Genomic DNA, 23,154 nt, shown 5'->3' on the forward strand with positions numbered 1-23,154 from the left:
TGATGTATATGATGATATGCACAAGGCCTGATATTTCTCATGCGGTAAGCGTGGTGAGCAGATACATGTCCTGTCCGGGAAGAGAGCACTGGTTTGGCTTTGAAAGGGATTCTCAAGTATCTCAAAGGAAGTAGTGATCTGGGAATAATGTTCAAATCAGAGAATGAAGGAGATAAGGATAACATTATTGGGTTTTGCGATTCAGATTATGCAGCTAACCTTGATAATAGGCGCTCACAATCTGGGTACATATTTACCTTGTTCGGCTCCGCGGTGAGCTGGAAGTCTAATCTCCAATCCGTGGTGGCTCTATCGACGACGGAGGCAGAGTATATAGCTCTTGCTGAGGCAGTAAAGGAAAGCTTCTGGCTTAGGGTATAGTTGGTGATTTTGGGGTGAAGCAAGAGAATGTTGTGATCAAGTGCGACAGCAAATAGCGCGATTTGTCTCTCGAAACATCAGACATATCATGAACGCAGCAAACATATAGACGTGAGGCTGCATTTCATTCGAGATGAGGTTGAGAAGGGTGCGGTGAAGATTGAGAAGGTCAGCACCGAGCACAATGCGGCTGATGCACTTACTAAAGCCCTACCAGATCCAAGTTCCGACATTGCTTGGATTTGGTTGGGTGGTCCGAAATTTGTAAGTATGGGAAGGAAGGTGGAACTGGTGGTGATGGATCTTAGATTGCTCAAAGGTGGAGGATTTGTTAGTGTTTGAGCTCATCAAGATCGGATTGAGCTGGTGGAAGAATCAAGTCAGGAAATAGCCGTTGGGAACCAAAACAGGAACTAGCCGTTGGAAACGGTTATAACCGTGTTCGGCAAAAGGAGCTGTTCGGCCAAAGGAAGCTGTTCGGCAAAAGGAAGCTGTTCAGCAATTGGAAGCTGGTCGGCAAAAGGAAGCTGTTCAGCAATTGGAAGCTGTTCGGCAATTGGAAGCTGTTCGGCAAAAAGGAAGCTGTTCAGCAATTGGAAGCTGTTCGGCAATTGGAAGCTGTTCGGCAAAGGAAGCTGTTCGGCGGTTTTCTTGATCGATACTTCTTAAGGGAGTTGCGATTCATTCCGGAACAAAACAACAACAGAAATCAAAAGTGATAGAGAGAGAATTCAAGAGAGGAAGTGTTATCTTTCAGCTGTGCGTTTTTAGCTCTCGAAGCAAGAAGTTTTCGGGCGAGTTGAGGGTTTTCCATCTTGTAAATTCTTGAGAGTTTTGAGTGCTCTCATGTTTGTAATTTCTCGAGTGATCAATAAAGAAACACACCAGATTCTGCCCGTGGATGTAGGCTTACGCCGAACCACGTAATTCGCCTGTGTTCTTCCTTGCATGTTGTCATTTCATTAATTTTGCATTTCGATCATCACAACCGTAGGTTCGTTCTTCACACAAACAAAAGGTTAGGCCATGTTTTGGGCATCATTTAATGCTAGGTAATTATTAAAAAACATACTTCAAAATTTTCGAACACTATCCTCTGATAGTACTAAGTATATTGCAATTTGAATTTTTTTTTAAAAGAGTTGATGAATGGCATGAACATTAAATATTTTTAGTAAAGTTGGAAGCAAAATTTGAATCTTAACTTTATTAATGTTTATACATTTAGGTTTCAAATTGGACAAGGAATCTGAATCACCTGTAAATATGTAAAGGTGCTGGAGGAGTAATCAAGTACAGAAAAATGACAAAGAAGCCCACCATCGAAGCTAGGGATGACAAGCAGTTGCGATAATTCTCCAATCATTTACATCAAATTCAAATTTACTTTTGAGTATACGTCACACTAAAAAGTAATTTTACTCCAACCATTTACACCAAATTTAAAATTTACACCATTTTAAGTTTTTGTCTCGCAAAAATACAATCATTTACATCAAACTCAAATCTACTTTTGAGTATACGTTACACCAAAAAGTAATTTTACTCCAACCATTTACACCAAATTTAAAATTTACACCATTTTAAATTTTTGTCTCACAAAATTTTTGCAATAACACCATATTTAGTATTGTTTCACAAAAAACACCAAAAACAGATTTTAGTTTGATGTATGATTGGAGAAGATTCCTACACCAAAACTTATTTTTGGAGTATAATTGGAGATGGTTTAACTCTACATCTAAATACATTTATTAGTAGTATTAAGTATTCACTAATTATTTTATTACAGTTAACCACTAGAATCCATAACTACGTGGTGGGATGGCAAGATGCTGCACGACTAAGTTCAACTGTGATTCACCCAAAGGGCCAAAACCATAATTATCTCAATAATATAATAATGAAGACCAACTGATCATCATGTTAACACGTGTGTTGAGTTATTTTAGGGTCAATTCATTTGTCTGATAATGTAACTCTATTATGATCATTAATCTAATCCATGTCTGCTTTCACACTAACATAAAATATTGGACAACCGACAAATACACATTCAAAATTCAAAAAAATCTTTAAATTAGAGGAGAACAACGGTAAGTAAAACCAAATTCTGGAAATGAATTTTCACTAAAGGAATCAAACATAAAACAAACAAGAAAAAATTGTGAGTAGTGCCCCGAAAAAGAAAACGGAGCTTCTTCAAGAAGAAGCAAACTAGAGGGCAGAGCATAATAGCACAAAACAAAAATGATAATCAAACAAATATTGAATGGGTATGGCAGGGCAATCAACCGAAGAAGAACACTTGAAAATTCCCCAACCTTTAAAAAGAAAGGGTGACGGAGAAGGCAGCTTCAGCGATGCTCGATGGTCTTTTCAGCCACCAGAGTGGGAGACGGGAGTTGTCACAAATTGGCCATCTTTGTAAACATGGATATACTGTTGTGGTAAAGCATGCTCACCCTGCAAAGAGAACACGTAGCTTTTTGATTGATTCTACATAATTAAGTAATTTTGATGATACAATAATTTATACGGAGTAGGATATTATTATTATCTGGAACTCTATTGTGCATATTTCAAGATAGTGTTATACGGAGTACTAGTTTTTAGTAATAAAATGGTGTTTTTGGAGGATTGATCCAGCTTTAGTAGAGTAGTTTGGTGCTAGGCAGCTACAGAAAAGCATCGAAACATACCCAATCGCCGTCTGGTTCAGAACCAGGCACCAATACATTGATTTCACTCGACTTTGCTGTCGTAATAGAAGCACCCAATGCGTCTTTGCTCAGGTACAACTGGCAACCTGCAGTATTGTCTACTGAAATTGTTGGAGCTGAACCCTACACAAGGAATTGTAGATGGCTCATTTTACATTCTAGGAAGTCAGGCGTGTGTCATTAGTAGCCACGACTCACAAGTAGACACCTAAAAGAATGTTAGTGTTTTTACCTGACATTGCACCTCTACGCCGCTGCAATTGACGATCTCACAAGCTGCCACAACATCCTATTCCCCAAATTTAAGAAAACGAGTCAGTTTGACCTTACTGGCTAAAGCTTAAAGAGAGCTAAATAAGCAGCAGGATTGATACAATTCCTTCACCGACCTTGAAGACCACCCCCATTTTAGTGCAGTTATCAACTGTAATGTTGTTTACTTTGCCTGCGAGTATTCTGGATTAAGCCTTTGATGACTTGCAACAAAAGAGCTGAACTTAAAATGAATGCCAATCGTTACTTACCTTGAATCTGCAGAACTGAATTTTTGCAGCCAAACACATAGACTGTCTGCTTTGAATCACAATCATCAATTACTAGATTATTTCTTCCAATTTGATTCTCAACAACCCATCTGTGCACATCACGACAGTTAGTTGTCAAATATCTCAAAAGCAGGAAATATGCCTTTGGGTAAGCATAAACTTTTACTCACTTACGACCCATTTGAAGCTCTAATTTTGGAGGTCCTGACTTTGAGAAAGAAGATGAACCAGCACGAGTTCCCTTCTCAGGAGCAGTGACAATGCCACTTCTGTCTGCACGATTCTTGGTTTTCATATCAGCTGTGACTTTCTTCAAACCTCCAGTACAAAAAAATCCCACATAAAACGAAGAATAAACAAAAATTTCCACGAGTATGGATTTAGAGATTGGAAACTGATAATTACCTGAAGTAACTGGCTTTCCAGAATTCAGTTCTGCAAAGACAGCAGACATTCCTTCCTTGGGGGCTGTAGAAGAAGGTTGAGCTGTTTCAGAACTGAAAAGTGAAGCAGGTGGAGGGGGTGGAGGAGCAGGAGCAGGAGCGCCACGGGTCGGAGCTGCTTTTGCTGGGGCAGCGGCTGCAATCTTACCCGTGGCGTTCCATACAGGCCCAAGTGGGTAATGAGCCTTCACGTAATCCCTCAACCCTGGCAAATAAAGTTCTTTTAAAGCCTTAGCCCACTCGACATGGTTTACATCTTTGTTTCTGTATTCCACAAGGACCTGAACAAAATAAAAAAGAATTTGAACTTTCCGTCAGATAATTGTGGCTAATCTTATTAGCACAACAGAACAATTGCTGCTGATTTAAGTAGGACATAAGAGGAAGATCAACTTAAGATAATGAAAATACAAATCACACAATAGAAAAAGTTCCTATGAATAAACCATTAGCTCATCTTTTCTTTATGTTCTTGAACATGGAAGGTTCATAAGTATTAGTACCTTATTGCAATAAAACTCAGCCATTTGCCAGCTTTCTTCTACATGTGCTATAGGCATGCTCATACCTACAGCGAGATAGCATATTAGTTGTAGTTTTTTATACAAAGGCAATGGAATGAATTATGCAGGTAAGGTTCTCTTACCACAATCTTTTCCTGTGTATGCAATCCATGCCAGAGCAGACAGACTATCGGCACCAGTCTTCAAGTGGTGCGAAAAATCAGATCGCCTTCCCTCAGCCAATGCAGATGCTTTGCCAATCGCCTCGTTCAATGGCTTAAGGAATTCAATCAGACCTGCCATATCAGGTTTCTGCACAAATCACACACATAGCGAGAGAGGTTAGGCTGGCATCAAGTCTGGATACTGAAGCATCTATTCTAGGACATTCTAGCTATATTATTACTTATGTCAACATGAAGTACCTCAAAATTACCCCCAAAAAATAAAAATAAAAAGGGTAGCGATCCAAAGATGTTTATCTCATCACAACCAGCATCCACCAGAAATAGGGATGCTCCACAATCATAGAGCTCTATACCACATTGACACCTAAGATCTTGAAGCAGTATTCAAAAACTACGATGCATTCATCATAATACCAATCAGGCCTCTCAGCATCCCAATCAGGGATCGTCTCCTACTTTCTACTAAGTTGGCCTGATTGCACCCCTCATCAAAAAGAGGGAACTAAACAGAGTCACATTCAATCTCAAGCATTAGGTCTACTGATTTCACTACTAATTATCAAGTAATTTATGAAATAAACGAGTGACTGCTATCGCATTCTTCATGACATCAAAATAGCTACACAGAGAAATAAGCGGAAATTAAATGCGTCAATCAAAATCTTATCAGCTTCCAATCTTACGGTAAATTAAACACTTCGGAGCCTCCAAAATCAAGCATCTAAAGCGTTATAACCGATAGGTAGCAACTAACCTGAGTTTGCTTGATTTTAACAAGTAGCTCCCGCTCCACACTAAACGCCTCTGCAATAGCCTTAGACACATCTAGAACCTTTCCTCCGATCTTCTCCGCAGCGCTGGTAACTCTGGCAACATACTGCGAAATCAGATCATCAAACGCCACAATCGACGGATCCGTCGCAGCCGCATCTCCGCCATCCTCCGGCGCAGCAACCTGCCGGGATCCTCCGATCGAAAGCGACTCCAGCCGCACCACCGCGGCTTCGAGCCTCTTCACCAAACTCTCGTCCATTACAGCTTTCAATAGTCGGTCAATTCAAAAAATCTTCAATCAGCACAAGTCATACACAACGGATCTGGTGCGCGCACGAGTTCGTTGGTGTGTGTGTGTCTTCCACAAATTTCCTCGAATTTTTCAAGGAATTTTATTTGTTTCTTTTTCGCCAAAAGGTGAGGTGAGGTGAGGAGGTGAAGTCCAACTGGTACGTTTATGGTCTGAGTTGCGGAAATCACAGATAATTATTTTTTTCCGGAAAAGATATAAGTATATCTGATTTATTTAATTTTTATTTCTGTGTAATTGAGTGGAGGGAATGTGGGGATATACGTGTCGGTTGTTTATTGGTGAGGTCAGTGTTGTGGAGCACCTGTGGCAAAAGCCTAAGAGCATCCGCAGCGGTGGCGAAAGTCGCCACCGCCGTCCGCGCCGTTGGCAAGGCGAAGGACCGCCGCCACTGCAGCCGCGCCGCTGGCACGGCGCTGCTCGATGTATCGAGCACGTCCGTGCCAGCGGACGCACACGTGTCGCCCTCCCATTCGTCAACGGCATAGCCCGTTGAGGTTTAAAAAAAATTTATTTTTTTAAAAAAAATTTATTTTTTTAAAAAAAATCGGTTTTTTAATTAAAAAACCGATAAAAAATAAAAAAAAATTCACTTCTCCAAAAAAAAATATATCCGTTGATAACCGTTTTTACCACCTTTTTATTTTTTTTTTTCATTTTTTTACCCCAAAATACACACTGTCATCGATAAATACCCTCAAGTTCACTCCCAAAAATTCACACTTTCACTACACAATTCTCATCATCATTCTCTCATCTCCATTCTCATCTTCAATCTCTCATATCCATTTTCATCTTCCTCTCACACCCTACAACACCACTATGTCCGGTCACGACGACAACCCAAGCGGCTCCCACGGTTGGAACCCCGAATGGTTCGGTTCGCAACCGTTTCCTAGTCCGGATACGGAATATTCGGCCCCTCCTCAAACCCAAGATTCGGGAGTTTCGGGTGGCTACCGGCCATACCCGGTCGACGACCAAGGTGGCTCCGATGGGCGATACGGGTGGACTCCGGAGCCTAGGCCTCCCGTCCCTTCCCAAACGCAGACTCCTCCATCTGGCGCCGGTGTCCGCACACCGTACTCACCGGCGGAGATGGATAGATTGTTCAAGTCGTACTTGAAAATCTCCGAAGATGCGGTGGTTGGCACGAACCAATCCGGCGATCACTTTTGGTGGCGCGTCTCTCGGCGGTACAATGCAAACCGGCCGCCGGGAACGATCGAGCGCAACGAGAGTATGGTGCGCAACTGCATCGGCCGAGCCAACGACGAAATTGGCAATTTCAACGGCTATTTCCTCCAGGAGTCGCGGAATGCCGAGAGCGGGCGGAGCGAGGTCGACATCATCACTGCCGCGCTGAGCACCTACCAATCCATGAACGGTAAGTCGTTCAAGTACCTTAATGTTTGGCAGGAAACGAGGACGCACCCGAAGTATCTGGGAGGCGTAACATCCTCCTCTAGCGGCTTGATGCGAAGCTTATTTCCTATTCTTTACCCCGGATTTCATGTTAATTATAACTCACCAAGTCGTGCTTTGAGTGTAGTTTCGGGTGTTAGAAGCTGGAAGTTCGTCGGAAATGCATAGCTGAGATTCCAGAGAGTTCGCCCGGTCGGGCGTTTTGATGTTGCTAAACGCCCGATCGGGCGTTTCCATTTTGTGCATGCGGAGTCCAGAAAGTTCGCCCGGTCGGGCGTTCTGATTTCAACTAAACGCCCGGTCGGGCGTCTCCCGCGAAGCCATGCAGAAGCATATCGCCCGGTCGGGCGATTGGTCCTTCTAATTTCGCCCGGTCGGGCGTTCGGAGTCTCGAACAACTCCAGGCAGTTGCTCGGCAGTTTAGGATAAAAAGAAGAAAAGAAAATGAGAAGGAGAACGACAGATAGAGAGAAAAATAGAGAGAAAGGAGGAGAGGAAGAAGAGAAGGAAGGCATTCCGGCCATTATTCCGACCATCCATTCCCGAATCCCGACTCCACTCGACGAGAGCATCACACCTATGGTTTTATTTCTACATTCTACCATGTGTATAGGCTAGGCTCTCTTTGTTGCTCCCAGTTGTAATCTAGGCTTGTGTATTTGTTTTAACACCTTGAATCGTATGTTTGATACCAACATTGTGTTTGATAATTAAAATGCTACGTTTTTGGCTAATGATGTAGTGTTGTTAAATCTTAACTATTGTCTCTTTAACATAGCTTAGGATTGATCGTTTGTTGGTATGCTTTCGATTCAGAACTGTTCAGGGGATAAATTGATAGTGGATTAGGTAAGTGATTATAGTAGACGACATTTATTCCCGCGCATCCGCAGAAATTAAATGTCGTTGAAAGTTGGTTCATGGAATAAGTGTTCAGCTGACTGTGAACTATACGTCGTAGACATGTTCAGTGCACGCGATTAGGTTGATAATTATAATCCCGTCGTATGTTTCGTTGTAAATGGTGTAAAACAACGCAAGCTTAGTGAGCAACTTGGAGTGACTTGTCTTTCTCGTATTAAAAATCTCGTTTCAGTAGTTTAAGTTAGTTAACCATCTCAAAATCAAAATAAAATATTTTTATGCTTTGTGTAGTCTTATTAAGCGTAAGCAATCTCGCCTCCCTGTGGATCGACACTTGAAATACTACTACGATACTGTATTCTTGCAGTAGTGTAGTATTATTAGAGTTAAAATAATTAAACTTGATAATCTTTATGCTTTGATTAAGAACTCTAAAATATCACATCAAGTTTTGGCGCCGTTGCCGGGGAGGCAATAGCTTGTTTATGCTTAAGTGTTTTAGTTTTTATTTCGTTTTGTTTGATTTTTCTTTTTGAGTTTTTTAGGTACATTGTTCGTGTTCTACGGTGTGATAGCCATCTACCACGTCCGGACTTGAAGACGAAGGAGTGTATTATTTTAGGTAATTTTTAGCTAACTCTTAGTTTAGTTTTAGGTAGTTTTGTTTGCACACTAGCACACACGTTTTATAGGACTTACCCCGAAGTTGTCGAGAGGTCTCGCTTTCGGTAATTAGGAAATATATTGTGCTTGTGCTTGGTGTATTTTCTGTTGTGTAGGTAAAATACAAACAAAAAAAAAAAGAGAGAAAGTCGTGAATGCACACGAGATCTCAGGGTACACCGCCTTTCGGATTACTCTGTTATCAAAGAAGGAAAGGGTCAGGAAGTTCAACCGGGTTTGAAATTCAACAGGATTCGCCGAGTCCAATCAGAGATAACCCATTATTTGAGAGTAGTGACAGTGATCTAGAAGCTGAATCAATGGCTGAGAACAATGAGATTCCACCACCCGCGGTGAGGTTTGGTGACACTCTCAGGTCGGGAGTCGACTTTCTAGGAGAATTCGCCTACGCGAATGACAACGTGAACATTCCTCCTCATTACATTAGCTTGGTGAACGGGGGAAATCTCTTCCATGGGCGAGACGATGAGGATCCAATGAGCCACCTCAACGCGTTCTACGAATTGACGAACTCTCATCGACCCCCGAATGTGGACCATCATCAGATTAAGAGGGCCTTATTCCCTTTCTCACTGAGGGATAAAGCACGGGCATGGTATGATTCTATTCCGGGATACAACATAGCCACATTCCAAGAGTTGAAGATGTTGTTCCTCCTGGAATATAACTCTCCGATGAAGATTGAGAAGTTGAGAGAGGAGATCACTACCTTCCGACAGAAATATGATGAGTCTTTTGCGGAAGCGTGGAAGAGGTTCACTGAATTGCTTAGGAAATGCCCGAGCCATGGTCTTGCTCCAGGGCATGAGCTACTCAAGTTCTACAAGGGACTCAATAATGAAGGCACGGGCTTGGTGACTGCAGGCTCTAATGGGAACTTGGACGACTTAACTCACGAGGAAGTGAGAGCCCTGTTCCAAAGGTTGGCGAACAACCAAAGGAATTGGCATAATCTGAGAAGAGCGGCCGATAAGATGGGAGATACATTTGGTGCTACAAAGGATGCGGAAAGAGTGACTGCAATTGAGGCTCAACTGGCGGACATTAGCACCCAGATGTTGTCGATGACGAAGGCAGTTAAATCCCTTCAACTGACTCCTCAACCCCAAGCTGTGACGGTGATGAGATGTGGGTTGTGCCAAGGTGGGCACCATACTGATCAGTGCCCTAGTCTTCAAGGACCACCCGTGGAGGATGTGAACTATATTGGCAACAATCGCCAAGGGTTCAATCAAGGCAACCAATACAACAATCAGCAAAATTGGAGGCCTCAACAAACGGGATGGAATCAGGTTGGTCCTAGCAAACAACTCGGGCAATCAATGGAGGAACAACACTCAACCGCCGGGTTATGAGAAGAAGACAACCGTCGAGGATCAGTTGGGGCAGATTCTCTCGTTCATGACTAAAAGTCAAAAAGAGAATGAGAATTTCAAGGAGAAGACGGTGGAAAGATTTGGTCAGCTCGAAGCTTCAATGAGGAATCTCGAGACTCAAATTGGACAGATAGCTACAGCATCCCATACGAGAATTCCTAACGCCATCCCGAGTGATACGGTGCCCAATCCTAAGGGCTATGAGCAGTGCAAGGCGGTTAAGCTAAGAAGTGGCCGCAAGTTAGGTTCGACACCAGTAATTGACGGCCAAGGTACTTCCGGCATCTCACACGCAGGGGCGGATGAGATGTTAGGCTTGCATTCCTCGCACGCAGGGGCGGACGGGGCATGTAAGGGAAGTCCCGCGTTGGTGCAGGGTGCCCAACATGGTCAAGAACAAGCTGCATTTGGCAGCAAGAAGTATGGTGAAGAATCCGATTCGAGTGGAAAAATTCGAGTAGAGAAGGATATCCGCAAAAAGATCCCGCTAAGTCCGGCAATGGACCCGCAGTGTCCATTTAATTTTCCAGATTTTATCCCGCCCCCACCTTTCCCAGTCGAGAATAAGAAGAAGGGTAGAAAAATAATTCAAGAGAAAGGACTCGATTGGATGATGAACATTATCAGGAAAGTTAATGTAGATGTGTCCCTGGTGGATTTGTTCCTACACTTTCCTAAATTCTCCAAGTTTTTTAAGGATCTTATCGCGAAAAAGGAGAAGATACAAGACGATGGTGTGGTGATATTGAGCGCATTTTGCTCACAATTTGTGAAGGGAAAGATGCCGGCAAAGAGAAGAGACCCTGGAAGCTGTGTGATCCCATGTGAGATGGGAGATAAGAAGTTCCCAAAGTGCCTACTTGATCAAGGCTCGGGAATATCATTGATGGCTCTGAAAACCGCATGGTCAATCGGTCTAGAAGCGAGGATTGAACCAATCGACATTGACCTACAATTGGCGGATCATTCAATTGTGAAACCAAAAGGGATCATCGAGGATGTCTTGGTGAAGGTTGAGAGATTTGTACTCCCGGTTGACTTCATTGTCCTAGAGATGGAAGAGGACAAGGATATGCCTATCCTCTTTGGTAGGCCATTTTTAGCAACCGGTGATGTTGTGATAGAGACCAAGACAAATACGGTCATGTTTCGAGTAGATGGAGAAAATGTGGTGATCAAGCAAGAGAAGGCGGGGAAGCGCCTATTGGAGCCTGGATAGAAGGGAAAAGGATGAAGAAGGTCGAGCCAACGACTATAAACAAAGGCGCTGATTGGGAGGCAACCCAAGTTTTTATTTTTTCTTTTATCTTTTGGTTTCATATGTTGGAGGTTTTGTTTGCTCAATTCTTTCCTCCAACATTTATTTTGAATTGAGTGTTCTTTTGTAGTTTTTGTTTTTTTTTGTAGGAGCAACTGGGAGTTAGGATTGGAGCTTAGGAGGAAGCACACCTGCAAAGGATTTTTACACCCACCCTCCCACCCGAATGCACTATGGACGTCATGCCAAGTTTGGGGGAGTTTCCTTTCCCTTTACTTTATTTGTCTTCTTTGCATGCATTGAGGACAATGATGCATTCAAGTTTGGGGGGTTATGAATGATTTGTGATGTATGTTTTTTGGGTGTTTTGCGTGATAAAGATGTTTTGAATCTATGTAGTTGACGGGTGCATGCTTTATCTTCGGCTTTCTGGTTGGGAAATCTTGCTTAATTTTACTTGAACTTTGAAGCCTAGGATGAATAGAATGGGTGCATGGATCTTTGTGAAAAAGCATGTCGTGATAACATCCGATTTCTTGAGTTGAGGAGAGTATGAAAATCGCATGACTTGTGGAAATTATGTTGGATTGATTTGCTTTATCGAGTGAAGTGCTTGCGTTCGTTTGTGTTAACGATTTGGGAGGATAAGGCACTAGGATGAACTCTATGGCCAAATGATCACATGCCTAGTCCATCACATGATCCCATAGAAGCCACCTTGAGCTTAATTCTCTTTTCTTTGTGTAAACACTTAGCCAAACACTTAGCTACTTAAATAAGCCTAATTTTAGCCTCATCAATTGACCTTGCTACTATTTGAGTGCTAAATACAAGTTGAGCTTGGTGTTTTGAGTTGTGAGTGTGGGGGGTGGTGAACTGTAAAGAGTAGACTTTTCTAGACTTGATATAATGTGAAAAGAATGAAGTTCTTAGAAAAAAAAAAAAAAAGAAAAGAAAAAGACGACCTCAAAATTCGCAAAAGTCGAGGTCTTTACAAAAAAAAAAAAGAAAAAAAAAGAAAGAAAAAAATAAGTTTGATGAAATAAAGATAGAGCTTCTATAATTGTGCGATGTAATCTTGTCTAGAATAGATCTCAAGTTTGGGGGAGTTTGAGTTGGGTTGTAAAATTTTGGTTGTTCGATCTTTGGAAGGATGTTGTAGGAGGGAAGATTTTGGCACTCAAATGTGTAGCCTTTGAGCTCACTACCCATACTTATCCTACCTCGTCCCTAGCCACATTACAACCTTGAAATAAGACCTTGGACCTAATCGTTGATGCTTGTGGATGTGTGTAAATAGCTTGGTAGAGTTAAAGAAGTTCGGTTTGAAACCTGCGAGTCTATGAGATTAGTAGTGCTTGATGAGTCGATGATGACGGTTTGAGTTGTTTGATCGTATGCTCGGACTTACTTTGAAGTGCATCTTGACTTGAAAATCTAGGGGGATGAGTGATTGTTCTTGAGAGTGGGAAATCTCGATTGGAAATGTTGGGGGTTTAGATTTGTCACTCACGTCCCTACATGATTCTTTGTGATGAAAATTTCTCTGCGGGGTAGACTTGCGTTGAGTTTTTGTGCTAAAAATGTACCTTGCTCGGGGCGAGCAAGAGCTTAAGTTTGGGGGTATTTGATGCGAAGCTTATTTCCTATTCTTTACCCCGGATTTCATGTTAATTATAACTCACCAAGTCGTGCTTTGAGTGTAGTTTCGGGTGTTAGAAGCTGGAAGTTCGTCGGAAATGCATAGCTGAGATTCCAGAGAGTTCGCCCGGTCGGGCGTTTTGATGTTGCTAACGCCCGATCGGGCGTTTCCATTTTGTGCATGCGGAGTCCAGAAAGTTCGCCCGGTCGGGCGTTCTGATTTCAACTAAACGCCGGTCGGGCGTCTCCCGCGAAGCCATGCAGAAGCATATCGCCCGGTCGGGCGATTGGTCCTTCTAATTTCGCCCGGTCGGGCGTTCGGAGTCTCGAACAACTCCAGGCAGTTGCTCGGCAGTTTAGGATAAAAAGAAGAAAAGAAAATGAGAAGGAGAACGACAGATAGAGAGAAAAATAGAGAGAAAGGAGGAGAGGAAGAAGAGAAGGAAGGCATTCCGGCCATTATTCCGACCATCCATTCCCGAATCCCGACTCCACTCGACGAGAGCATCACACCTATGGTTTTATTTCTACATTCTACCATGTGTATAGGCTAGGCTCTCTTTGTTGCTCCCAGTTGTAATCTAGGCTTGTGTATTTGTTTAACACCTGAATCGTATGTTTGATACCAACATTGTGTTTGATAATTAAAATGCTACGTTTTTGGCTAATGATGTAGTGTTGTTAAATCTTAACTATTGTCTCTTTAACATAGCTTAGGATTGATCGTTTGTTGGTATGCTTCGATTTAGAACTGTTCAGGGATAAATTGATAGTGGAATTAGGTAAGTGATTATAGTAGACGACATTTATTCCCGCGCATCCGCAGGAATTAAATGTCGTTGAAAGTTGGTTCATGGAATAAGTGTTCAGCTGACTGTGAACTATACGTCGTAGACATGTTCAGTGCACGCGATTAGGTTGATAATTATAATCCCGTCGTATGTTTCGTTGTAAATGGTGTTAAAACAACGCAAGCTTAGTGAGCAACTTGGAGTGACTTGTCTTTCTCGTATTAAAAATCTCGTTTCAGTAGTTTAAGTTAGTTAACCATCTCAAAATCAAAATAAAATATTTTTATGCTTTGTGTAGTCTTATTAAGCGTAAGCAATCTCGCCTCCCTGTGGATCGACACTTGAAATACTACTACGATACTGTATTCTTGCAGTAGTGTAGTATTATTAGAGTTAAAATAATTAAACTTGATAATCTTTATGCTTTGATTAAGAACTCTAAAATATCACATCACGGCTCCTCCAAACGCTCACGGTCGGCATCCCTATCCGACGCCGGCGAAGAAGTGGCTAGCCAACTCGCCGAAGCTAACTTGTGTAGCCCCGACGCCGGACCAAGCGGTTCCCGACGCCGACCGCAAGGAAGGAAGAAGGCGGCGGCCGAACGCCGTCGCGCCGCGACTCCATCTGCCCCCGCTCCCGAACCCGCACCCTATGTTCCACCTCCACCCCCGAACAACTCGTTGTGGACCCTTTTGGCCCAACTCAATATGGCCGATAGGTTAACTATGACCCCCACGCAACTTCAAACGCACGAGTCCATGATATTGGGTCTCCAAAAATAATTGGGGTTGGTGCCGCCGGATGCGTAGTCTTCCTCGGGTAATATTAGCCAATAATTATGTAATTTTTAATTTTTAGGAGTTTAATTATGTAATTTTTACTTTTTAGTATTTTAATTATGTAATTTTTATTTTTTATGATTTTAATTATGTCTTTTTATTTTATTTGTAATTTGTAATTTTTATTGTGGTTTTTTTAATGAATTTTAGTATTATGAAAATGTTTTTGTGTAATTGAATTTTATATTAATTGTGCTCGTCCTTGCGGAAGAGCACAGTTGTGGGTGTTGTGCTCTTGCCAGAGAGCAGACATGAATAGTACCGCCCGGGCCCACAACCGTGCCGCTGGCAAGAGCACGGTTGTGGGTGCTCTAAGGTAGAAATCTTGAATGCTTGGATTCGACCGATTGCATTTGCATAAGTATCAAAATTGTAAATTGTTTGTAATATGTTTGAAGTTGTGAATATTGACTGAGGGAGAAGAGGGTTAGTTCGAATTGACATCTAAATAAGGCCACCTTTATAGTTGTCGACAGGTTAAAAGACAATTTGAGGGGATCATGATTTTGATAATGTTGGAAAGAATTAATTATAAAAGCAGTTGAAGGATATCGAAAGCAATGAGAAATAAATGTCAAGAAAAGGGTGTGAGATAGGAGATCGTTCTTGTTTGAATCAAGGCAGCAACAAATAAAATACATGTGTGAGAACTTGCTTGAATCTCACTGAAATCATAATATACTAGTACTAAACATTACCCCTTTAACTAGATGAGATGAGATGAGATGAGACCCCCCGTATCACATTTCAATTCTGAAATTATAATGCTAATCTTGATTATTTTTATTTATCATTGCTAATTATGAAATATAAAATACTTGTAAAAAATTTCAAGAATCCCCACTGCTGCCTCTGGATCCTTCCTACAACTTGAGCTTTCACAGGAGAAGGTTGTCAAAGCAAGTAAAGTAAAACACAGAAAATAGACTAGTTCAAAATCTGTGAAAACAATATAAATAAATCAAAGTTTTGTCAAATACAGTACATTGTTTCTATATCTCGCGTATATATCACCTATAAAGGGGGAGGGGAGTATTATGAAGAAAATACATGGATCACAAATATCACACTATATATATATTCACATTAACCTTTAAATGCCGACGCAGGAGAAGAAAAGTTAAAAAAGAAAATTCTCCAACTTATCTTGTTTAGAGTCGAAATGAAATTTCTTCACGATTGGGTGTTGGCAGAAAAAACCTGCAAATATCTTCCATGAAAATGCTGACTTGCCTAAGCTAAGCATGACAAAATATCGTTCTACGTCTAAACAGTGTTGAATTTTGGAATTCATATATATACTCGTATGCATCGTGCATTAATGCAAGAGGAAAACTAGATACCTTTTTATGCATCTTTAATACGATCATCTAGCTCCCCGTTGGTCTTTCTCCACCATCATTCACCACTTTCGTTTGTGCAGACGGAATTTCATTTCTGCTACTGGCTTGGAGATGATGTAACGGAGCTGTATCACGAGCAAATCGGGTTCCCTGTAGAGTAAAATAGCTGATATCTTGATGAAAAAGAACCACCTAATGCCAAATTCAAATCTAACTCCTCAACAAGCGACTAACGGGTACCAAATTATAAGTCTTTTTGCATGTATGAATGGCACTTATATGTTATATCCACTTCAGCATGTTCTTCAGATATTAATGAGGAAGGGGAAAGGTACCAGGCATGCATACTTAATTAAATACAGTCTCATAGTCGAAATATGCTAGAATTAAAGAATCCAAAGAAAAACAAGAGGTGTGTAGCTCACAGCACGGTAAGAGAATTCATCTGCCTCGAGCATGTGCACAACTTGCCCCATCTTTGGCCGTTTGTGGGCATCAATGTCTATACAGCGCAGGCAAAGTAGTAATACTCTCTTTAAAGCTCTTGGGGGAGGAGGAACACTGATCCGCGGATCCACTAACTCTTCGACACGATGACTTGCTATCATCGCTTTGAACCAGTCGATCAAGTTCGTCTGAAATAAGGAAGGAAAATAATGAAGAAAATGTAATTGCTTTTACTTGTTTAATATGCCAGTTTGTAGGAATCAAACAAAATAAATTTAGCTACAGCCGTAGTTCATTTTTCAATGACGGATGAATTGTTTCACCTCTCCAGGTGGTCTGGAATAGTCTACCGGGCTCCTGCCAGTGATTATTTCCATGAGTAGAACTCCAAAGCTGTAGACATCATTCGTTTCATTAAGCATACCGGTACTTGCATAGTCAGGGCAGACATATCTGCGGTGATTAAAGAAACAAAGAAACATTTGTGAGGCAAAAGAAGGTTATTGTTTGTTTCCTAACAGGTGAGGTTCAGAGGGAAACAAACCCAAATGTTCCCATCACACGAGTGGTGACATGGCTAGCATCTGATTCCAATAATTTGGCAAGTCCAAAATCTGATACTTTTGTATTCCATTTCCTATCCAAAAGTATGTTGCTTGATTTTACATCACGATGAACAACTTTTGGTTCCAGTCCTTCATGCAAGTACGCGAGTCTGGCAAAATTTTAAGAAATTAGCTAGTACAGTACCAAAGAGTAACACAGACATGATTATACTAAAGTAAATACTAGTACATTTAACAGTACAACTTGAGCAGCTATTTTGAAAAAGACATTGTCTAGTAGAAAAGACATGCACAATTATTGACTTCCAATGTAAGATTTTAACATGCCAATATGCAACCCAAGACAGAAAATGCTGATTAGTTAGACATAAGCAACTACTAAATACCAAAGGATTATAAGCACACAATCATATTACATGTTCAAGCATATAAAGAGGTCGACACATGAATGACAATAGGAGCAATATAACAAGTTAGGTTTCACAGAAAATACTTGCTTTTTTATCTTAGGAAGCCCTCGCAACTAGATCGTAGTATCTATCGATATACAGCACAGCAGATTGTAAAGTTAGATTGATAGAAACCAACCGCCACTTTCAATAGCTTTCTCTGCAAACCTAATAACGTAAATAAAAGCCATTGGTAGCCGTAGCTCCCATCACTTCTCTGTTTCAGATAATGGATCTTAGAACTCAACTCGGAGTTATGTAGTATATTGGTTTAGAAACAGCAGAAAGAATTGAACACATGTGCATTCAACAAGAATAGAAGACTAAATACCCAAGGATTAAGCACACAATAATATTACATGTTCAAGCATATAAAGAGGTCGACACGTGAATGACAATAGGAGCAATTTAACAAATTACGTTTCACAGAAAATACTTGTTTTTTATCTTAGGAAGCCCTCACAACTAGATCGTAGTATCTATCGATATACAGCACAGTAGATTGTAAACGTTGATTGACAGAAACCAACTGCCACTTTAAATAGCTTTCTTTGCAAACCTAATAACGTAAATAAAAGCCATTGGTAGCTCCCATCACTTGTCTGTTTAAGATAATGGATCTTAGAACTTAACTTGGAGTTATGTACATTGGTTAGAAACAGCAGAAAGAATTGAACACATGTGCATTCAACACGAATAGAAGACTAGAAACAGAAACAAGTAGTGAAATAGCCACAAGAAGGAAATAAGATATGTCGCACAATTATGGTAACTCGCAGAATTTAGATTTTAGCATGCAGCATGTAGAAATTCACTCACCCTCTGGCTGCTCCTACTGCAATTTTCATCCTGACCCCCCATGTTAGAGGGCTGACAGGGCCTACATCACCATGCAACCACTGCTCCAAATTGCCATTATCAATGTACTCGTAGACAAGCAACCTGAAAGGGAAGCACTAAATTAGTTTATTTAATAAAAGCATGCTGAAAAAAAGGGGTAACAAGTGGCTGAACAGACGGACCTTTCAGTGCCTTCCGCGCAGTAACCTATCAAACCCACAAGGTTCTTGTGTCTTACTCTCCCAATGGCTTCAACTTCCACCTTAAATTCTTTCTCTGCGTGGCCCCTGACGGGGAACGATGAAAACATATGGTATATCAAGTTTTCAATTCTTGATTATCTAACTATTCTACTGCTGTTTAGAACTGCGTACATTCACAAATTTGGATATACCCATTAATAACCTTTAATGTTCAATAATATGCATAAGATAAAAATACTTTTATATCTACAGAATTATACACACATGCCATTAAGCTAATATGTACTGGTAACATAAAACCAACCAAATATATCACCTCATCTCAATTCTCATACTCCTATCATTCTATAACATTGTACTTTGTCCAAAGTCCCGTGAATAACATGAATGATGAAATGTAGAAGTAGAACAAGAGCAAAACACAATGTGAGCATATAATAAAACACGGTAAAGATTAAAAAAAAACTAATCAGAAAGAAGAAGCACAATTAATCGGTGCTTGATTGAGAAAAAAGATCATATAGATAAGTTAATCAGAATGAGATAAAGCAATTCAACAATCTATAGATAATACTGACCGCTTGGAAAAGTGTAAAGTCAAAGTTGGCCCCGCATAAGATAAATAAGAATAGAATTAAATTAAATTAAATTAAATTAAATTAAATTAAAAGAAGCAAAAGCTAGTGATTAGTGATTACTTTGTTTTTCGGTAATCCATAGTCAACAAAGACAAAAAGATTATGTTCCCCACACACTCAATTCAACATAATTCACAAAGCTGTGATTTCATGCAATTCTATCAAAGAATCCCTACCAAACACATGTTTCTCTTCGACAAGCAATAATTACAATATTTGCTATAATTTATTAATAAGATAAAAATCACCTAGTAGGTCTACAAGAATCCACACCAACTTATATACATCATCACCATTTATTGCATAATAGTAGTAGTAGTAGTAGTAGATGTTTTAATCTTCATAGCAATTTCAAATCATTTTTCAATTTACAATGACATGATTTATGCTACATTATATACTGATAATATAACTACGACATAATCATAGAAGGGATTAGGCCAGCTTAACCGGTTCTCCCGTTCTCGGGTACCCGGAATCGGAACCGGCCGGGTAATTGAGGAACCGGAGAACCAGTTCCGGTTCCCGTACCGGTTCTAATATTTTTTAAAAATTTTCGGAACCGGATAATATATTAATTTCATATTTTTAATTTTAGTTTTAATAAAATTTAGTTTTTTTACTTAAATTAAAATTAATCCTGACTTCCTAAGGAGCCAGCAACTATGGAGTACATATTTTTCATTTGATGTCTCCTCATTTTTTGTGTATTCAATTGAGTTATAAATACATCAAAAGAATGTGCTTCAAATATAAATTCGTTTTATATGCTTTTAATTACTAACATATTGTAGAGTTTATCCAATTTTTTTCGAACATATATAGTGTATATTTTGATACACATCTATATCGTTAAGAAATAGTAGTATACGACAAAATCAAATACTACTACTTTGAAATTATATTGATTTATAAGCTTTATATACACAGACTATATACATATACGTGGGTGAAAATAGGCTAGCATATAGAAAATTAAAAATAATAAAACTACTAGTTTTGTGAATATCTCAATCATTGAAGTAATCAATTTCATGACTCATTTTTCCTTCTTATTGTTTTATTTGTTGGAAGGTATTTTGCTGAGTGAATACGAATAATAATGTAATAAAGATATTAAAGAATTGAAATTCCATAATCTGTGGACTAGGCTTAATTTGTATACCACTTTTGAGACGTAGTTGGGCATAAATCACATGATTAGTGGTCAAGAACTATATTTTTACCTCATGTTAAAAGTTACTGTAATATTTAAGATTTACAATATTTTGATTTGTATTTTTGTGTGTTTATTTAAATTTTGTAGGCATGGTTATATTTCTAGATATTGAATTATTCAAATAAATTAAAATTAAAACTATAAATCAGTTCCGGTTCAGAATCGGAACCGATCGGTTCTTACTCGACTGGTTCCGGTTCCGGTTCCGGTTCCGATTCCGAGATTCATGATAATTTGTAAACGGGTACCCGGTCAACCGGACCGGGTAGAATCGGAACCGGCCGAATAACCAGGCCTAGAAGGGATGTCATATGCATACTCAAAGCGTAACAGATTAATCTGCAACAGCAACTAAAACTGTAACTGTTGATTTTTATGTCGATATGCACAATTTGTTGCAGTGCGACACGGTTTTTTTAAGATAATTTAAGCTTTCAAGGAAATAAATGCAAAGAATTCCAAGGTTTAAATGAAAGAGTAATTGTGTCGGTGGATTTTACCTCTTATTTGATAAATTTTTTATAGCAACCACAGATCCGTCGTGCAAAACCCCACAGTAAACGACGCCGTATCCTCCTTCTCCGATTACATTCTCATCGGAGAACTGATTCGATGCCGTCTGAAGCTCCCGTAAGCTGTAACACTTCCCCCACCCAAAGCTCCCCAAACCGTCGGTTGACACCGACGACGACTCGCTTCGAGTTGTACTCGACTCGTAGCTCACCGAGCTCGCCTTTTTACTCTCCGACTCAATCTGCTCCGCCTTCACCACGTTCTCCACGACAAACACCTTCTTCTCGACGACATTCGAAATTTCATCTGCTGCGCGTTGATCCGGCTCATTAACCAGGGGAATGAGTCCGGCACCGCGTTTTGCGCCAGTACGGCGGCGCGTGCAGCTCCGGCGGCGGAGGAAGATGAAAACCAGAATGAAAACCGCCAGCGCGAGCAGGACGGTAACGATTATGACTACGTAGAGCTTCTGGTGGAGAATTGGAGTTTTGGCGGTGAAAGCGCTCCCGCCGTCGGAGTCACCGGAATCCGCCATAGATCGCGGCAATGCGGAGTTTGTTGCGTGTGTGGAAGACGACGTCAGTGCATGCCACAAAGGCTGAATTCAATGCGAGACTAAATTTTAATTGAAAAAATGGAGGTGTAAATGATAATTGGGATATCAAAACAGTGATTTATATGCATATTAGTTGATAGGGATTGGTAGCATTCAACCACAACGGATATAGGATGAAAATGAGCGAGTGCAGGGAGATGATGGTGATGAAATATTGAATTTAGTGAGTTTGAATTTGGGCTTAAGAGATTGAAAATTTTACGGAATTGCCACTGTGAGTGAGCAATGGAGGGAAATAGAGTGCACGCTATAGTGAGAGAGAGGAGCGTGCTGCCGACCGTTCGCCTGTGAAATGACATATCTGTCCCCGTGTTCTGTTGAATCAATTACTATGATGATAATAGAGTAGTTTATTTATTTTCTTATTTAGACACGTTTGAATGGTATTCTACTTATACTAGAATTTAGAGCATCTCTAATAAGCACGGACGTCAAATAGCCATCAAATAGCCTTCACATTGCCACATCATCAGCACTACAATTCTCCTGCCACATCAGCTTGCCACATCAACTGGACATCAAATAGCCCTCACATAGCCTTCACACTACCTATCCACATCACTAATAACAATTATATAATTTAATTTACACTTGTATCAACATACGGAATTTAATTTACGAGACAAATACGGGAAATTCGAATAATACTATTAAAATTTAGAAAGTACATTAATTTTAAAAAAAGTACAATAATTTTAAAAAAGTACAAAAATTAAAAAGTACAATTAAAAAAGTACAATATTTCTATATGGAAACATAAAACATTCAAGGATGTCTCTATAAAAGAGAGACAACCTAGAATGATTTTTGTCCCACATCGAATGTGAAATATAAAACATTCAAGGATATCTCTATAAAAGAGAGACAACCTAGAATGATTTTTTCCCACATCGAATGTGGAACATAAAACATTCAAAGATGTCTCTATAAAAGAGAGACAACCTAGAATGATTTTTGTCCCACATCGAATGTGAAACATAAAATATTCAAGGATGTCTCTATAAAAGAGAGACAACCTAGAATGATTTTTGTCCCACATCGAATGTGAAACATAAAACATTCAAGGATGTCTCTATAAAAGAGAGACTACCTAGAGTGGTTTTTGTCCCACATCGAATGTGGAACATAAAACATTCAAGGATGTCTCTATAAAAGAGAGACAACCTAGAATGGTTTCATAATTCGCAAGCCCATTAAATATATATGGGCTATTACGAATTTCTTGTATAAATTTATTTGGAAAAATTGTTTTTAAATATTAAAAACAATTTTCATAAATAAATAGTATTTTTAATTTTTTTTTAAATTCGAATTTTTAAAATTCGAATTAAAAAAAATAAAAAATTTGACGCCGGTTTGGCGCCGATCCGGGACGCACAATGGCGCCCGTGAGGATCGGCGTCGGAACCGGCGTCAGCGCGGGAATCGACATGGCGACGCCGATTTCGCCCACGCCGGTTCCAATGGTTCGGCGTCAAACCGGCGTGGGCGAAAAATCGGCGTCGCGGTGGTGACGCCGGTTATTGGAGATGCTCTTATATTACCTTTTGAGTTAATAAAATTATTCAAATA

The 23,154-nt window shown here is 40.1% G+C and overlaps 3 protein-coding genes and 1 non-coding gene across 4 annotated transcripts; 1 reads left to right on the forward strand and 3 right to left on the reverse strand.

Annotated features, from left to right (window-relative positions):
* Positions 1 to 2,482: 2,482 nt before the first annotated feature.
* On the reverse strand, positions 2,483 to 6,038 carry LOC121752264 (cyclase-associated protein 1-like). The gene is made up of 10 exons (XM_042147248.1): positions 5,538 to 6,038; positions 4,739 to 4,907; positions 4,596 to 4,660; positions 4,055 to 4,373; positions 3,820 to 3,967; positions 3,629 to 3,738; positions 3,494 to 3,549; positions 3,337 to 3,393; positions 3,084 to 3,227; positions 2,483 to 2,847 (listed from the first exon to the last, which is right to left on the reverse strand). The coding sequence occupies exons 1-10, from the start codon at positions 5,814 to 5,816 to the stop codon at positions 2,761 to 2,763; spliced, it is 1,434 nt and encodes a 477-aa protein (XP_042003182.1). The 5' UTR covers positions 5,817 to 6,038; the 3' UTR covers positions 2,483 to 2,760.
* A 3,488-nt stretch (positions 6,039 to 9,526) lies between these two features.
* Positions 9,527 to 9,633, reverse strand: LOC121753476. Its single transcript, XR_006040449.1, has one exon. It is a non-coding gene; the product is annotated as a small nucleolar RNA R71 (small nucleolar RNA).
* A 608-nt stretch (positions 9,634 to 10,241) lies between these two features.
* LOC121752646 lies at positions 10,242 to 11,435 on the forward strand. The gene is made up of 2 exons (XM_042147764.1): positions 10,242 to 10,472; positions 10,593 to 11,435. Exons 1-2 carry the CDS (start codon positions 10,242 to 10,244, stop codon positions 11,433 to 11,435), a joined length of 1,074 nt encoding a protein of 357 aa, XP_042003698.1.
* A 4,236-nt stretch (positions 11,436 to 15,671) lies between these two features.
* LOC121750532 (probable receptor-like serine/threonine-protein kinase At4g34500) lies at positions 15,672 to 21,769 on the reverse strand. The gene is made up of 8 exons (XM_042145082.1): positions 20,954 to 21,769; positions 18,576 to 18,680; positions 18,373 to 18,495; positions 17,083 to 17,253; positions 16,862 to 16,991; positions 16,517 to 16,726; positions 16,092 to 16,241; positions 15,672 to 15,948 (listed from the first exon to the last, which is right to left on the reverse strand). Exons 1-7 carry the CDS (start codon positions 21,499 to 21,501, stop codon positions 16,119 to 16,121), a joined length of 1,410 nt encoding a protein of 469 aa, XP_042001016.1. The 5' UTR covers positions 21,502 to 21,769; the 3' UTR covers positions 15,672 to 15,948; positions 16,092 to 16,118.
* Between the last annotated feature and the right edge of the window lie 1,385 nt (positions 21,770 to 23,154).

The sequence above is a fragment of the Salvia splendens genome, chromosome 10 (assembly GCF_004379255.2).
Source record: "Salvia splendens isolate huo1 chromosome 10, SspV2, whole genome shotgun sequence".
Classification (NCBI taxonomy): Eukaryota; Viridiplantae; Streptophyta; class Magnoliopsida; order Lamiales; family Lamiaceae; genus Salvia; species Salvia splendens.